General features: G+C 37.8%; 2 protein-coding genes across 2 annotated transcripts; both read right to left on the bottom strand.

Moving 5' to 3' along the window:
• Positions 1-1,301: 1,301 nt before the first annotated feature.
• Positions 1,302-3,892, bottom strand: LOC135198243 (uncharacterized protein K02A2.6-like). Its single transcript, XM_064225815.1, has 4 exons — positions 3,832-3,892; positions 2,456-3,447; positions 2,224-2,331; positions 1,302-1,778 (listed from the first exon to the last, which is right to left on the bottom strand). The coding sequence occupies exons 1-4, from the start codon at positions 3,890-3,892 to the stop codon at positions 1,302-1,304; spliced, it is 1,638 nt and encodes a 545-aa protein (XP_064081885.1).
• Positions 3,893-11,694: 7,802 nt separating this feature from the next.
• On the bottom strand, positions 11,695-18,557 carry LOC135198599 (selenoprotein W-like). The gene is made up of 4 exons (XM_064226331.1): positions 18,402-18,557; positions 13,697-13,794; positions 12,399-12,568; positions 11,695-12,151 (listed from the first exon to the last, which is right to left on the bottom strand). Exons 1-3 carry the CDS (start codon positions 18,425-18,427, stop codon positions 12,405-12,407), a joined length of 288 nt encoding a protein of 95 aa, XP_064082401.1. The 5' UTR covers positions 18,428-18,557; the 3' UTR covers positions 11,695-12,151; positions 12,399-12,404.
• Positions 18,558-18,930: the final 373 nt, after the last annotated feature.

Raw genomic sequence — 18,930 nt, 5'->3', positions numbered from 1 at the left:
AAAGGTAGATCTTTGAGTACCATAGAATTTGTTGGGAGCTATGTAAGGGCAGGGACCCTCAGACTGTAAAAAGGAGGGAGGAGTCTTAAAGTCTTGGCCTAGCAAGATGTCATAACCTCCCAGAATATAGGTAGCTACCGCCAGAATACAAACTTAGAGCGGTGAGGTTGTGTGACTCTCAACCAGACGGTAGGCAGGAAAATCTTAACATGGTTGAGGCTCTCAGTGGTGATAAACTTATGTCTATCAACCTGTACTCCATAGGGAGTTTTATCCTCCTGAATTATAGATACCTGTGCACCAGAGTCGTTGAATGCTTGGACTTAGTGGACACGATAGGAAACACCAAGATATCAAAAGTAGGTTCTTAATGTCTAATGGAAGTAAACAAAATCACAGAGGTGCAAAATTATGTGCAAGCAAGGAATACAGAGCATTGCCGTACTGGCAAAACATTACTGCCACATGGGCGAGATTTATTCATTAAATATCATACATGATACATAAGAGAATGACATACATTAAATACATAGGGAGGTATATAAATGGACACAAAATATAAAGAATGCAATACATATATGTAAAGGTTCATATATTGTATTGAGTGTTTCTTTCATTTACCTACATCTCCCTCTCCCTCATAGTACACTCTCGAGCAGACTCTTTCTCTGCGAGCATTTGAGAACGACGTGGGGACAATGGGGGAATATCAACTAACAACTGCTTTTTCTGGTCCAAGCGGAAAGAGGGGATGGGTCAACACTAGGGGTGGCACTGGGCAAAGAAAATGACAGTTTCACCACCAGATACGACCACTAGGGAGACAAATTTCATAATCCCTTGATTTGTCAAAACTTATGACTACCTTGACCTTGTCCCAGTGGTGAGGTGTTGGGTCCTGGATCTGTACATGCTGTCCAATAGTCAACTTGGGTAGGGGGCGGGAATGCTGATTGTACCGGGTCTTAACCTGCTCAGCACAGGTGGCAGCATGGCAATCACAGTCCTTGGTCTTGACCTACCACTCCTTTGAAAAGGACTCTGGGTGTGCAGGGATGCATGACCTAAGATTTTGGCCATACAGGATCTGGGCGGGGGAGCATCCTGTGAAATTGGGAGTATTCTGAAGCTCTAAGAGACCTCAAAGAAACTCTTCACAATCAATGTTGCCAGGGGGTACCGTTGTCAAGATGAGATGCTTGATTGACTTCATGGCAGCCTCTGCATGACTGTTCAATTATGGATAATATAGGGAGGTCACCGCATGTTGGACTACCCATCGCTCCATGAAGTCTGGGAACTCATTGGTGGTGAACTGGTCCTCCATCAGTCCTGAGGTGAAGAGGTACATCAACTTCCCAGAAGTAGTGGCAGAAGATCCTGATTATATTAGAAGCAGTAGTATCACCTTTGCATAGGACAACAACAGGCCATCCTGAGAGTTGGTCAAATATGACAAGGTAGCCTTTTCCTGTGACTGCAAAGAAATCTGCTGAGACAGACTCAAAGGCCCTCATAGGGTTCTCATCATTCATTAATGGTTCCTGTTGCTGGGTTGGATGCAATACCTGGCATGACTCACAAGCTCCAATTGTGTTGACAACGTCTGAGTTGATACCAAGCCAGAAGACAGCCTGTCTTGCCCGGTGCTTAGTGGATTCCACGCCCCGATAACTGTCATGTAGGTGGGACAATGTGCGGCAGTGGAGGGCGGCGGGAACTATAACTCCTGCTTCATGCAAAACGAGGTCACCATCAGCATAGAGCTCGTCCCGTATCTTTCAGTATGAGAGTAAGGAGTTAGGCAGATCATATCTGTTGGAGAGAAATCCTGAGGTGACACAGTCAAGTAGGCAAGTGTAGACAGGGTCTGCTCTTGCTGGATCTCATAGGTCCTGAAGAGTGCTGTCAGCAACTAGAGCTGGAGACTTTACTGAAGAAGTGACAGATGGGTGGTGGAAGGGGCACCTGCAATTTCGTCCTGTGGTGCAGGGTGGCTAACTGGGGCTCAAGACAAAGTATCAGGAATGTTCAGACTTGCCAGCAGGCCACACAGCTGTGAACAAACAAATAGGGCGAAATTGTCTTCTTCAGACACTGGTGGTGAGGATTCTCAATGGCGTCCAGCGAGTGATGGTTCAAAATATGTATGAGAGGGTGGTGATTTGTCATCAGAGTAAAATTCTGTAGGCTAGTGATATACAGCCTACATTTTGACATTGCCCAGACCATGGCCAGCATCTTGAGCTCAATAGTGGCATATCGTGCCTCTGTGTCGGTAAGGAATCGAGAGCCACACTGAACTAAACGCAGGCGTCCACTACCATGGTCCTGCAGAAGGGCATATCCAATACCATTAAGGTATGAGGCGTCTGTTTGGAGGACAACAGGCAGGTCTGGGTCAAAGGCAGCGAGAACAGGTGGACAGAAGTGCTAATTTGATGCGTTGAAACACATCATGATCAGGGGTCCAAACAAATGTTCTCTTGGGACTCATCAGAGGGCATAGAGGTTGGGCTGTAGCGACAATGTCAGGGGTGAACTCTGCCAATTGGTTGACCGGGTCCATGAATGATCTGAGGTAGGTCAGGTTAGCTGGAGTCGGGAAATCCCTGATGGCACTGACATTTTCTTGAGAGCATGTATCCGCAGAACTTAATGGTAGGTGCAGCAACCACAAACTTGTGTGTTTGTTGAGGGTAATCTCAAACTTGTGGCAACTGGTGAGCATCTTGTGGATATGGTAAAGGTGTGACTGGTAATCCTTGTCATGGAGAAGGATGTCATCGGCGACCTTCACACAGGTTTTGACCCCTTGAAGGGCCATATCACCCCACAGGCAGAATGTATCTCCGGTAGCTGCAAAGCCCATCCGTCCTCTGCAGCATTTGAACCGACCATACAGCGTAATAAAGGTAGTCAAATGCTGATCCTCTTTGGCAAGTTCCGTTTGCCAGTACCCACAGAGGGCATCAGCTGTCATGAAAAACCAAGCTTTCGGGTCCACATTATGAGTAGCAGTGAAGGGTGTGGGTGAAGGGTGGGCTGGGCGGGAAACTTGGCTATTCAGCTTGGATAGGTCGATGGTGATGCATACTCCTGTGATGTCCTTGGCGACGACAACAAGAGGGTGATACCATTCTGAAAGGTCATCTCCAGTGGGCTTGAGTATTCCCTGGAATACCATAGAGTCAAGTGCCTCCTTGACCTGGTCCCTGAAAGTAAGAGGAATCTGTCTTGGGGTGTGAAGGGCGGAGGGAACAGCACCATCCTTGAGATGAATCCTCATGGGAGATCCAACCATGGGCTTGAGAGGCACTGACTTCAAGTCTTCAGAAAATTCCTGGAGGAAATATTCCTTGGCAGCTGAAGGCGATGTGGTGGCTGAAATAGGGAGCTTCTTGCATCTATTGACATGTCTAACTTCAACAATGAGCTTAGGAAAATCTGCAGATATTATGGCCAACTCATGACAATGTGCATAAAGACAGAAGTGGAGTCTAGACATTCCCATGGAGATGAATCCTAGCAGAACAAGACTGTTTGCCTCCTATGCACTAGGGCAACTAAGGGCATTCAGTGCCGAAACGGAAATTGACAGTAAAAGGGTTGAAAGGAGTAACAGGAAGAAAACCTCACTGTTGCACTATGAAACAATTGTTAGGAGAGGGTGGACAGTAAGACTGAAGAAAGAATATGAATGGAGGTACAGTAAAAGGAATGAAAGTAGTTGCAGCTATGGGCCGAAGGGATGCTGCAAAGAACTTAAGTAATGCCTACATTGCACTGAATGAGGTTTGCATTAAATCCCTTACACCTTTCAAGTCTTACCACTTACCGTCATGAGGATAAAGCTTGTGTTGTCATATTTGGGCAATGTAATCTCTTTCATCTTGACAATCGTTTGAAGCTAAGTAACCTAGTAAGGTCACAATGATTCAACAAACGAACGTATTTCAGTTTGATACTTCATTCTTTAGACATAAAAAATAATATAGGTGGATTGTTAGCACATCATTTTTCCTCGCTACTATACGCTGGAATAATGTATCCATATAATATTCACCTTCATTACAGACCACATATGCTGGCTCCTCCCCCACTGGTTTTGGTAGGTACTACAGTGGTACCTTGACATACGAAAGGCTCAACTTACGAAAAACTCAAGATATGAAAGCAAATACGAAGATTTTTTTGGCTCTATATACGAAAATAGTTCAAGTTATGAAAGGTTGTTGCTGTAAAGTCCCGAGATTCGCCCGGACCACCGAGAACAATTTTAAAACTCGCGCGTCGCCAACTGAGTAAATTCGCCACCATCCTTCCACTCTCCCATTGGTTCCTGATGCTAGTCACCCCATAAGATCCTGCTCTCCTATTGGTCAGCATCTACCCCTTGTGCTCCATGTATTCTATTGGTAAAAGGATGCTGTAAATTTAATAAAAAAAAACATTAGAATAGAAATTTTATGGCTTACTGTGTGCTAGGAAAAAGTGATTGCTTGGCGACCGTTCGGTACTCGTAAGTGCTGGCTGTAAACAGAAGTTTGGAAGCTTTTTTTGTTTGTTTGTTTGATTGTTTATTATAGTTAATGGTTACTTAATAATTATTTGAATGAGTACATGCAATACATTTAATAAAAAAAATTGTGAATTAGATATCATAAAATATAAAATAAATCAGACTGCTATCATCGAAGCCAACAAATATGTATTTTCTAGAATTCTTCTTCCGTTTTAATATTATGTATATGTTTCATTATACCTGTCAGTAACTCGGTATCTCCATCAGGTAAAGATAGAATAAAGAATAGAAATGAATGGTTATTATACTGTTTGATAGTTTCATTAGTTGAAGAGATATACTAATGAAAATTTATGGCTTACTGTGTGCTAGTTAAAGTGATTGCTTGGCGATCGTTCGGTACTCGTAAGATTGAATGTAAACAAAAGATTGGAAGGTTTTTTTTGTTTGTTTGTGTATTATAGTTAATGATTGATTAATAATTATTTGAATTGAGTACATACTGATTATTTATACATTTTACTGGCCTATTCTAAGCTTTTAGCTTCTTAGGGTTAGATGTCAGAATCATAGACCAGGCTACAGTAGCAACCGCTATAGGCTTATTGCTAAGGGACATATGCTAAAGTACTAATATATGCAGTAAAAATGGGGTTGAACATTACATGCAGTTGAATATTACTCAAGTATGTACAGTATTTTGCCTTTTTGGAGTCATATTTCTTCCGTCGGATCGGCGTCGTAACCCTAGAACATGTGTTGTAGGCCTGGAAATATAATTTACTGGGGTGTTTTTGTAGGGCTTGGAACGGATTAGGCATTTTACATGTAAAATGCGGTTCAAGATACTAAAACTCATGATACGAAGGCCGCCTCAGAACGGATTAATTTCGTATCTCGAGGTATTGTCAACATACAAACAGTCATTTCAATATGTAATCACATTCTCTTCATTCAAACAATGATTTATGTTCTTGTTAAAGCTGTTACTTCATTTCTCCATCTCGGTTCCCTCGATTTCAAAGATTTCTTCTATATTTTTTCGTTTTTGTTACTGAACTTTATCAATGGCGTTATCTGTCTTGTTTTTTTTTTTTTCTTTTTATGTGGAGGAGCTCTTGTAAAAAAAAAAAAAAATGTTTATTTTTTCGTAAGCAGACATCTAATAAAGAATGTCAGAGAAGCAGGAATTGCTTAAAATTATACCTAATGAAACTTTGATGGTCCGACCCTTAGGAGCCACTGTGCAATCTTACTCGTTTGAGGCAGAGGAATGAGAGCCTGTAATATAAGGAAGAAACGCCTCCTGAGCTTTGAGTCTTTTTGGGCAAGATTCCTGATTTAGCATGTGATTTTGTGAAGTCACCTAAACCGGTCGAAGCGACAATTCACTGATGTAAACATAGGGATAATTGCCTTTGTTACACTTTGAGATGCGATTTAATAAATATCCCTCCATAGATTTAAGCGGTGAATTCGATTTTGGACATGAAGTAATGTAGTTCATGTAACTGTCAATATTGGAGAAATGTTGCACAAATAAGGATTTTCTGTGTGAAACTTAGACTGGAAGGATCCTGGAGACTTATGTCATGGGATTTTTTCTATTTTTTTTTTTTTTTTATAAACTTCCCTGCCTTGTCCTCGAGTGCATTTGGGAACTCATTGTCAATTGTTTTAAAGTTTATTTCCTTTATTAAGTTGTCCGCTAGCGCGAGTCCGCCTTTCAGTTCATGTATTTTGTTAAATTTACATATTTTAATTTTGTGAAAATTGTGGTCGGCTATATAAATCGTGGTACCATCAGCCTCCTGAGGTCGAAGGCCCAAGCTGGCAGAGTCTAAGGATTTGTAACGTGTCAGACTCGACAAAACCATTTATCCCTTCAGGAACATGAAATGTGATTAGTTTCATTTTAGGTAATTTTTCATCGGCGAGACTAATTCTTCCAAGCTTATGGTTAGTGTTAATCAAATTTCACTTGTAATTAGTTGTTGTCGTAGAGGCCATGATGATGGTAATTATACTTCAAATATGGAGAAAGAAGGCATAAACAGGGCGCAGAACTTTAGTTTAACGCCTAGGCGGGAAGATCGCTTGCTTCCAAGAAGACCCGTCGTTTATTTAACAAAAACAAACTTCTCTCGGATATAAAAAAAACAGAAAACGTAAACAAGTGGGAGAACTTCAATAATTTATATTCATACACAAGTTTTACTCTCTAACACCCCTCTTAAAACTTATTTTGAACAGAAATAAACGGATAACATATTCAGTACAAACAGCATGAAGCGCTGATTTAACCAACACTCAACATCACACAACTTCAAAGCCTGCAAAAATAAAAATAGCAAAGTATTACAGCACTGCACGCCATTCTGAAAATCACAATTACGTACCGATTAAAGCACTGGAAAAAGCTCTGAGCTTAATTCTAGCCACTGGCTTAAGTAAATACATAAGATACGTTCTGTTCTGATGGAACATGCTCAAGATTTACAATACCATTCTGTACTTCTGATCTTATAAAATGATATCTTATATCAATGTGTTTGGACCTCTGATGCCGTACACAGGATTGCTAGCAAGTGCAAGAGCACCCTGATTGTCACAATAAAGAGTAACTTTGCTGAATAAATCACATCCCATCATACCCTTCAACAATTAAAAAAAAAAAAATTAGCTTCCTGACTGCAACTGCCAATGCCATATATCCAGCTTCACACGTAGACAGGGCAACAGTCTGTTGCTTTTTACTCTTCCAACATATCAGAGACCTATTTTCGGACAGTCCAACACCATATCCTGTGATGGTATGGCGATCATCAGAATTACCCCAATCAGCATCACAAAAGCCAATTAATCATAAATTATTTGATTGCTTAAAAGTCAAACATAGATCGGTGGTACCCTTCAGGTATCTCTCAATACATGCTTTGCCATGGTTAAATGAGTGAAAATAAGGTTTGCCATGTACTGTGACAACTTATTTACTATATAACTGAGATCAGGTCTAGTTGCTGTCATAATATAGATCAAACTGCCAACTATTTTTCTGTACAATCTAGCCTCAGCTAGGTCAACATCTTCATCAGCAAACTTATTTATACCAGCTTCACATGGGGTTGACCTTGGCTTACAATCTTACATCTTAAATTATGATAACATATTTTCCATATACTTTGATTCATTTTAATTGAATCACCATCACATATAAACGTTATACCTAGAAAACATGAAATTTCAACTAAATTTATTTGAAATCTATGATTCAAGCATTTCTTTATATCAACACGAGTAGACATCGAGTCTGAAGCAATTATATCATCAACCCAAATAATGATAACAGTAATTTCATCTCCACCGTGTCTTGTATATACACAGAGACTAAGAAAAATTCTGTTCAATCAGATAGGAATACAGCAAACTATACCAATTTTGACTTTCTCAACTTTCCTACTAATTTTTCACAATCAATTGGTGCATTAAAAAAGGCAGTTTTAACATCCATTTGGGGAACATATAAATCATACTGAACAGCTAATTGCATTAAAGTGCGGAAAGATGTGATGCTTGCTGTAAGAGAAAAGGTCTCATGATATTCGATAGGTAACTGAGAACAGCCTTTTGCAACAAAATGAGCCTTACCTTTCTCATTACCATCTGGATCAAGTTTTAACACTAAAAACCCAGCGACCCCCACTGACTTCCTACCTTCTGATAAAGGAACTAATTAAAGTGTCATTCTCCCTTAAAGCAGTCATCTCATCTTCCATTGATTTTTGCCAGAGGAAAATTTTTGGAGGTTACAGCTTCTTGGTAAGTCTTAGGAATATCAGTTAATGTACAATAATAATAAATTGTGTAATCTAAAACATCGTCAACGTTATCACCAACTATAAAATCATTTAGACCTAGGTTTACTGTCTTTTCTACTTAGATACCTACCAGAATTTGTTTCTGCTATTTCATCAACACTCTCTTCTACAAAAAGTAGGTAAATGATTTTGATCATTAGCGTCTTTATTATCATTATCCCTGTTGTTTTATCATTTTCATCGAGCACTACAGGCTCAGGCGTTTCTCTCAAAATGACATCATATGTTATATCAACAGGCTTACTTACCTCTTCAATATTACTTGTTTTGTTTGTATGGTTTTTCACATCGTATGGAACCATTGGTTATTCTGCAACGGGACCAACAGTTTTACGTGACTTCCGAATCACGTCGAGAGTGAACTTCTATCACCAGATATACACATCTCTGAAACCCCAGTGGAATGCCCGAGAATCGAACTCGCGACCACCGAGGTGGCAGGTAAGACCATACCAACCACACCACTGAAGCGCTTCTACAATATTACTGGTAAATCTTACACATCTCACTTTTTGAATTTCATCATATTCAGGAAAATAAACAAGATTAAGATGGACTACCCTTATCATATCCAACAAAAATGTCTTTCTTACTTCTGGCATCTAGTTTCTTTTTATTCTGCACATAAGCATAACATACTGTACTAAAGAGATGCATATTACTTATATTTGGTTTCTGACCAGTAAACACTCCAAAAGAGTCTTTTTAAGTCTGTCATTATAACATCTGTTACGAATATAAAAAGTACACATTACAGCATGTCCACAAATATTTTGGTAATTTAGACTTAAAACATACATCTGGACATTTCAAAATTGAACGCCAAGCTCTTTCAATAGTTCCGTTTTGATGTGGTGAATAAGGTGCAGATTTTTCATGCTTTATGAGAAGAGACACAAATACTTTAAAAATGAATTCTGCATCATTATCACTTCTGATACGTTTAACAGACCCAAATGGTGAACAATCTGCCAAAAAATTTTCAGTAGCATGCAAGGTATACTCGTTTTAGAAAATATACCATAATTACACCGGAATAATCATCAATAAAACCAAGAACATAATGAAAACCATCTTTAGCAGTAGAGCAATAGGATCAGCAGAATCACAATGTACAAGACCTAAAAGAGAATTTTGTCTCTTGTCTGGCTCCTTATTTTATCTTTAGTGCAAATACCATAATCAAATTTAGATTTGTCAGAAAAACTCATACTTTATTTTGTTTGTATGGTATTTTTACGTTGCATGGAACCAGTGGTTACTCATACCTTCAACTACATTAGGTTTAATGATGTTTCTCACATTACAATGACCTAGTATCTTATGCCATTCCTTTAAAGTATAAGATGCATTCTTCAAAGAATTTTCATTATGTAAAAAATACAATTGTCCATGTTTCTCTATATCAAAGAATTTTCATTATGTAAAAATACAATTGTCCATGTTTCTCTATATCAAATTCAACACCATCTTTATTAACTAATTTAGCAGAATTCTTATTGAATTTAATTGAGGCACCTTTGTCGGAAGCAGCTTGCACAGAAAAAATGTCTTGCTTAAATGATAGAACATACAATGTACTTTTAAGTATTCCATTTTGTGTAATTCCATAAGAATCTATCAAAGAAATACATGCAGTTCCCCTATTTAAAGCATTATTATTTACTTTACCTCCATCATCTAACTCAATTACATGATTCTCAGGATCAAAATTTTCGTCAAAAGAAATAAACCTTGATGTATCATTTATTATGTGGGTAGTGGCACCATAGTCTACCAACATATATTTTCATCTTGTGAACACTGTTTACATCTTTCTTTACACTTAATACTTTAAATGCAATTGAATGGTTAGAATTAGGCCTATTTCCAGACTGACTCTTCGAATGATCACAGATTTTAGTGTCCTTTTTTTTTTCTACACCACTTTGTGTCTTGAGAATAACTTTTACAATTTTTCACAATACCTCTCATTCTTTGAAAAGCAATTAACAGCTTTATGTCCTGGTTTACCACATTTAAAACAAATCAGGCTACTTACTTGAACACTGTTGTTCAAAACTTCGCAAGGCTGTCTTGAATTCCCTGAGTCAATTGTTTATCCTTCTGGGCTATCACTGAAGTAAAGGGCTTGAATTCAGATGGTAGTCCTTTGAAAATCATAGCAATCAATAGGCTATCACTGATTACTTCTCGTGCCTTTTTTAAAGACATAGCTGCCGTTTCGGTCCTTATCATATAGCCTTCATCAAGGAGGTTAGATCAGTATGCAAAAGAAATAATCCTAGGCTTACACTTGGATAAATAATGCTCTTCCAAAATTGTTAATGCCTTTCGGCCATTATCCTTAGCATCACGAATAAATAATCAAAGATAGACTTCTGTCATTCAAAGACTGAACAAATTCTGCAAAAAAATCAGAATTCCTTCCTTACTGCATCAACTTTGTCATCATCACGTTCGGAGATCACGCTGGCTAACTTCCGAAGTCTAAGGAGGCCTAAAAATTTTACCTGCCGCAATTCGTACTTGCTTTCATCACCATCAAATAAAAGACTTGTGCTGGGGGCATAACCTGTTGTTGCAGTGGTCATGATGTTGTGATTATACTTTAAATATGGAGAAAGAAGGCATAAATAAAGCGCACAACTCTGGTTGACCGTCTAGGAAGGAGGATGGCTTTCTTCCAAGAAGACCCGTAGCTTATATAACAAAAAACAAACTTCTCTCGTATATTCAAAACAGAAAAGTAATCAAGTGGGGTAACTTCAATAAGTTACATTCATACACAAGTTTTACTCTAACATTAGTGAGTTTGATTTCTCACCCATATACTTTTAATTGGTAAAAAAAGTATTCCCGACTATGCCAGCCACAAAATTTTTTAAACGCATTGCCTGGTTTGATGAATACAGGTTCTTAGTATATTGTCGACTTTAACGGTACGTTCACACATTTGTGAACTAGAACTAGGTTAATAGAATCCCAATTACATGAATTGGTTATGCATCCGGTGGCCCGAAGTTCGTATCCCGGCTCGGCCAACGCGGAATCAGAGGAATTTATATCTGGTGATAGAAATTCATTTCTCAATATAGTGTGGTTCGGATCCCACAGTAAGCTGTAGGTCCCGTTGCTAGGTGACCAATTGGTTCCTAGCCACGTAAAAATATCTAATCCTTCGGGCCAGCCCTAGGAGAGCTGTTAATCAGCTCAGTGGTCTGGTAAAACTAAGATACTATACTTAACTTTTTTTTCCGGTAATGAATAAGCTGAAATGAAACAACCCTGAAGATTCTTAACATTTATGATCACAAAATGTCATCAATAAAGTCCCAGAATTCTTTTTAAAAGCCCCTGTTATTAAAACTTCAAGAACTGAACACACCCTAGATGTTTGATCCAGTCCCTTCATACTTCAAGGGCCAATAAAAAAAGTTTTTGAGAAATTTACAGATCCTTTAGGAGGAGGCTAGTGGGTTTTACATCTTTTCGCTTAATAAATTTCATCCTGTTTTATAAAAGAAAGAAAATGACAGTATATGAAAACCATTAATGACCATTAAAAATCACATGTTACGAAGTTGAAGGTAGGAAGCCATTGTTCTGACTTCCAATAGTTTATCTTCAAAACCTGAAATTGACTTTAACAAAGAATAAACCATACAGTCATAAGTAATTCCTTATCACTGCCTCTAAAGATGACCCATCTGACACGTGAAGGTCCCAAATGCTCCCGTCACCTTATCTGGAAAACAAGTCAGACAAAAATGAAAAAGGAATGTGAACACTGAGATCCTTATAAGCTAACCTGGAGATACATTTAGAAAAGTTCTCCACTGATTTATCACACTGTAACCACGAGTCCTTGCTAGAAATCTGAATAATAAATCAGTAATTTTGGTTAATGCACACCTTACAACTAATATGGGTAAGTTCTCGTTATAGTCAAGTAGCACAACATGGCTCTGCGGAAAAAAGTTGAAGTAGCTCACCTTAAATTACAAAATGGAACAAGTACTTGATTTGGTTTTGGTCACAAGACGAGATTCTCCACCAGCAGCCACATCAGAAACGATGCTGGCCACCTCTTCATAATCTGGAAAGCTTTTGCTGTCCAGTTTGGAATGGATTAAGTTACCATCAACCTTCACCTCGAAGGATGCTGCGAAAGAGAACAAGGACAACACCTGAGCAATCATGACCACATTCATAAGTTTAAACTTATATTTACAGCATTTACACTTTTAGGCTTAGACTCCCCCCATAAAAGTATCAGCTACAACGAAAATACACATTGCAGTTTCAAGTTTATATTTAACTAAACGATAATGTATTGCGAAACTAAATGCAGAACTTCATATGTAAAACCATACAGGTAAACTGAAAAATATAGCAAATTAGTGATCGTAATTTGAAACTTTCACGGAGTGAAAAACTCTAATAAGCGCTTCTCGACAGGAGAGAGAGAGAGAGAGAGAGAGAGAGAGAGAGAGAGAGAGAGAGAGAGAGAGAGAGAGAGAGAGGCGGTTCAAGCACACACTATTAAAAAATTGTACAAATCAATCATTCTAGATAGCAAAGTAAGAGAACTTTAAATTCACTCCGTAGTGAAGATGTGGTTTCCGGACTAACTTACATTATAAAAATAAAAGTTCAGCGTACACGTAGCGTATGACCGACCACACTGTGAAAGTGAAACCTCAAATCGGTTACAGGAGGAAACACAACCATTTACAGGTAGTTTGCTAGTAGCCATGGTTTAAAACCTGCGAATTATTATAAGGAAGGGGTGGGGGCTAACTGCTTTTTTTTTTTTTTTCTTTTAACAGTTGTTCAAATGCTTCCAAGATCTATAGACTATAGTCCTACTTACTGCTATAACCCAGATGTTGAGAAGTTTCCAAATGTTCCATAAGTCTTCGTAGGGCCTGGTTTACCTTTTCGAAATTGCTCCATTGCACAATGAATCAAGGATTTTCAAGGAAACACAAAATCTGCTGTTCTCAAAAGCATGTTTAGATAACTTGAAAATTTTCAAAGCCAGAAAGTCAAATAACCACAATTTGACCAAACCTTCTAATAAACTTGCACAGCTAATTTAGCTATCGCAAATGAGCAGTAAGTCGTTTCCTCGAAAATCTGCTTTCAGCGAATTCATATGTAACGTGCAACAAGTCAGCTCTATTCGTCTCCTATAAACTGGGTCTCGGTAATCTGTCGTTATTCTGGTCTGCTGTTTCTTGTCGGCGCAATAAATCTGGTTGTTATCTACAAGTGACAAAATGCTTACTTTTACGGCCAATGGTGCCATGGATTTCCGCTTGGGGAACTTTTTCCTCGATAACTCTGGAAAGCTCCCTAAAGCGGCCTTCGTACCCTCAGGAACCACTGAAATAATTTTGATATTAAAGAAAAAAATATATTGGAAACAAACACAAACAATAAAAACTTATTAAACCGAACAGGCTGATAATATTTCCGTATTAATTTTACCATTAAGGCTCAAGTTACACGAATTTCAATCAGCTATCAAATTTCTAGCTCAAAATATACAAACATAGATGTGTATATATATTATATATACATATATTAATATATATATATATATATATATATATATATAACACACATACATAATATACACATATATAGTATGTGTGTATTTTTTGAGCTAGAAATTTGATACTGTATATTTCAATTCGTGTAACTTGAGCCTTAACGGCAAAATTGATGCGGAAGTATTATCAGCCTGTTCGGGCTAAAATATTTACCATGACGTACTTTATGCAACGCACAGCGTGTATATGTACATGTATATATAATATATATAGTATATATATATATAATATATATATATATATATATATATATACATATATGCACACACACATAATATATATATATATATATATATATACACACATACACATACACGCGCTGTGCATTGCATAAAGTACGTCATGGTAAAAAATTTAACCCGGTCAACCGAGAACATGAACGTTATAAATTTATTAGATAGCCTATTGCCAAAGATGACAAGGTGTTTCTAATACCAGAACCTACAATTGCTTTATAAAAACATAACTATACCATAAAATTTATATATATGAAAATAAAATACAATTTACACAGATATGCATATGCTCATATTCTGTATGTATCCACAGTACATGAACACACCCGTATTTATATAGTTAACTGGGTATCTGACAAGGCATTTCTTACACTAGAAGCTACAAATACTTTCTAAATATTAAAAACTATAAATTTATAATATACATTGATGTAAACTTTCTGTTCAAAACACACCAACTCCCTCTTTTCACTGTCTAAAGCACTGAATTGTTGATAATTCCTCAGTGCTTGGCTTTGCGCCAAATTTGCATAAACCAATCAATCAATCTATCATTCTTGATACATATGTATATTACATAAACAAATACACCAGTAAGTAGTTAATTAGTTACCATTTAGTTAAGAGGGCTGTGGTTTACTACAAGGCAATTGCAACCCTAGTTGGGAAACGCAGAAAGCCAAGATCTCAGAACTGACAGGAAAGCACCTTAGGGCGAGAAAAACTAGAGAAAACAGAAGAGACGCAAATAGGAAAATAAAGTAAAACTAAGATACACTAAGAAGTGAAGCGCGTCAGGTCGCCAAGAAAAAAAAATGCACAAAGTGTAGACTAAGGTGAATGTACGTACCTTGAAATGAAAAATAAGCAAGTATATGACCGCATGTTTCACTATGCTTGTGTATATGAATTGGAATGAATTTAGGCCAAAAGCCAAGCACTAGGATAACTGAAAGGAAAACCTCGCGGTTGCAATATGAATCAGTTGTTAGAAGAGGGTGGAAAATAAGATGCAAGATAGAGAATATAAAAGGAAGTAGAGTAAAAGGAACGAAAGGTGTTGCAGCTAGGGGCCGAAGGCACGCTGCAAAGAACCTTAAGTAATGCTACATGCGGTGCACTGACGGCACTAACCAACTACAGGATTGTGTACGAGTTTAAATGTCGATACTGTGACTACTGAAAATTTACGTGTAGCTCCGGGAGCAGCAGCCCATTCTGGCAAGAAGCCAGCTAAAATCACAAAAATCCCTCCATCAAAACAAGCCAAATTTCTGTCGACTATGGTCCTATACCATATTTGCTACACTGGCTTACGTTACAAATGTTCTTGTAGTGTAACTAGACTAATTCCACAACTTTACTATTCGGAGCAAAATTGACTATATAGCTCGTCTTTCAAGGCCACCGTGATTGAGAGAGAGAGAGAGAGAGAGAGAGAGAGAGAGAGAGAGAGAGAGAGAGAGAGAGAGAGAGAGAGAGAGAGAGAGAGAGAGATTCATTAAACATACGCGGAGTGAGTGAGTAACTTTACAATAGTATAAGCCTTCATTCTTCGCACCGCGTAGATAAAAAAAACTTGGTTGGATCGATCTGGAAAAGTATCTAATGATAAAATCGGCTTTCATGGTTGTAGCATTGATTTCAGAATGCGTGAGGGGTTGGTACAAAAACTGATCTGAACACAAATTGTTTAAAACATGGTATGGTAAAAAAAGGTCACATTAACCTTTTCTAGATAGTGTATCCCAAGGGTAAATTTTAACCCATGTTCACCTATGCGGCGTGTTTCGTACAAGCCCATTGGGGATAACTAAAAAATAAACTAAAGACTAAATACCAAGATAAAGACCCACAAGAAATAGTGTGCATTTTCCCGTGTGACTTTATTACCTGTCACCAAATATAGACTTTTTTTCCTAGCCAAAATTGTTACTTTTTTCCTGTTACTTAATTACTGTTCACCACAGAATTTACCTTCAAGCAATACTTATTAGAATTGGGCCTACTATTCCGGTGTATGAAGATTTCCTTAAACCCTAGTTCTGCTTCCAAGCTTTTCCTTTTCTAAAGCACTGGTTTTTAATAAAAAAAAAAAAATAAGCATACTTTTGTAGGTTGCAATTTATAATTTACATCTCTTTACTACTACTAGCCCATGCCACCTGGCATACAGCTAAGCGTTGTTTAATACCCTGTGAATGGCTAGCAGAAAATGCTTGACAAGAGTACTCTGTCCGAACTACTATGTATTTTTAAGTTACAAGCTCTTGGTAACTAACGACAATAGTCTTGTTGCCATTAAGCCTATTAATTTACACATTTCAGTAAGTCGCAATTTGATTGTCAGCATTACTTGTTATTTGTACGCAAATGTTAGAATTTTATTAAGAAATCTGTGATCAATAAGAAGTTCAGGCTAAAAATTGATGTTAAAAACCACTGATTTTATTTCAGGTAAATTATTAGTTCAGCCTATCATTTCTGGATATGCAAGGTTGCAGTTTCTAATGACAATAATTACAAACAAGTGCCATCAGGAAGACAAAAAGATAGGGTGGTACGATACTTAGGACTACTAGTAAAACGGACTTTAGGTTATCTCAACCAGCCTGGGTGGCGGGCTAGAGGAGTTCAATGTCATGATGATATGGCGGATTTAGTGTCAGGTTTTGTGAGCGTAGGAATTGAATGAAAATCCAGAAATGGATATTAATCTTTATGGCCAATATTTGAGAAGGGGATATATTGCTCTTCTTGACAAACGACTATGTCCAAACTTTTCATGGCACTAGATGAATAGTACCGTGGCAATGTTAACGGTGTAGGATAATGTTTCTGAATAGGTGCACAACAAAAATTGAGTGGGTGCTCCTTTGGCTTGTTATCTAAGCGTCGCCTACTCAGGAGTGCAAGTGCTAAACACCATATGGTAAATATTTAATAGACAGCCACACGAAGGTGTCGTTTAATATAATTTTGTTGATCACACTTTAGGGATGGGTGTATATAATACTTCGATCCTCAGGGGCTAGTACTAAACATGGCGTCCCAAGGACTTTCTGCCGTTTAGTACTAGCACTTCGGAGTAGGTGACGCGAAGGGAACAAGCCAAAGTAGCACCAATTAAGTTTGCTTAAACAGTTGCATTACGCTGTTCTGTATGGTACTGTATTATGTGTAGCTTACGGGGTTCCCAGCAACACTTAAATTCGTATAAATTTGACATTAGTTGTGCTAAGTATTACCCATCACAGAGTTACTTGCTGTTAAATTATTGTCCCCCCACCCCCCAATTCGATACAATATAGGGTATTGAGAATTAGTTTAGTTATTTTTTACTATCATGAATAACAATAAGTCAACTTCAACTGCATTCTCAAATCAACAAAGTTTAAAGGGTTTCCAGTTTTCTTTAGAATGATGCCTATGATGATTATGAGAGTTAGGATTAATGCTGACAAATAAAATGGGACCCTCACTCTGCGGCCAGGACCCGGCGAGATTCGATAGTCAGGAATTAAAAAAAGACATATTACATGGCTCTCTCCTAAGCCATGTACGGAGCACCAAGTACAGAAATCACTCCACCCTTTACAATACAAGTTAAAACTATTACAGATTTTTTAAATTAAGAAAAAGTATGGTACAAGGTTTCAATGCAAACATCGGCCGTGAACTAATAGGCTTACCTATGTCACTAAAGGTTAACAAAGGATATTTAGTACTGTATATTTAAGTAAAATCTGCAGTTGGTGGGAAGAACACCACTAAAGCGTAAAACTTGCGAAAGATTCATCAAAATAAAAATAATGACGTCATGGAAAATGTCAGAAGGTCCACACATAACAACCTACTAGACATCCTCATCGGAGGTAGATCCCGTGATAATGAGTCACAAGCACTTGATGCAAATATATCCACATTGTATAACATACAGACAGGATCGCTTTAGGATATCGTCGATCATACAAGATAGCATGAGATTTCTAACCAGAATCATCTAGCTATTGATTAACGACGAAATCTGTGCCGCGTCACAATGAATCTAGCTACGACTGTATAGCTATAGTTACAAACAGAAGTAAAAGTTTTTTTTTAAGCATTCTCTACATAACTGGTCACTTTAACTATAACTCACCAATATTCAACCTCTACAGTCACCATTTTTCAACGAAAGAAATAGCGCGTCTTCAACAACAACGGGAGAAATCTGTAATGCCTGAGAACACCAAAGACTAACTGTTGACTGTGGTGACGCGAGTGGCGGGAAGTGTATTTATAGAATTGGGTTCATTGTACTGTTGTTGCTAAAGCTTGAGATAATCAGTACTTTCGCTAATTTTCAATCAGCTGTAATACTAGCTAGCTCATAAAAACTCATTTGACTAATTAATGTTCTTGTTTTGATTCTTCAGTAATTTCTGTTGAACAATGCAACGTCTGAGAACATTATTCTCGGCATTAGCATAAATTCAAGAATAGGCAACTGACAAGCAACTTTCACAAAGGAGTCGACTGTCCTTCCTTGGGCAAGAAGAATTTGAAAATTGTCCCACCGTTCCACAAGTTTCTTGGAAATACGAAAGCAGAGTATAGTATGGTGAATTTTAAAACTGTCTTCAGCGATCGTCCAATATAGGCGAACATTATGAAACGTGAGATAAGTG

The sequence above is a fragment of the Macrobrachium nipponense genome, chromosome 22 (genome assembly GCF_015104395.2).
Source record: "Macrobrachium nipponense isolate FS-2020 chromosome 22, ASM1510439v2, whole genome shotgun sequence".
Classification (NCBI taxonomy): domain Eukaryota; kingdom Metazoa; phylum Arthropoda; class Malacostraca; order Decapoda; family Palaemonidae; genus Macrobrachium; species Macrobrachium nipponense.
The sequence above is the reverse complement of the archived record's forward strand: the minus strand, read 5'-3'. Positions and strand labels throughout refer to the sequence as shown.

Excerpts from the sequence above, each read along its gene's own strand:
- LOC135198243 (XM_064225815.1), bottom strand. The coding sequence starts at position 3,892 with ATGAAAGAGATTACATTGCCCAAATATGACAACACAAGCTTTATCCTC. Across the intron at positions 3,448-3,831 it reads TATCCTCATGACGGTAAGTG|ATTTTCCTAAGCTCATTGTT; the intron begins GTAAGACTTGAA and ends TAATATCTGCAG. Across the intron at positions 1,779-2,223 it reads AGATGCTGGCCATGGTCTGG|ATACGGGACGAGCTCTATGC; the intron begins GCAATGTCAAAA and ends TCATACTGAAAG.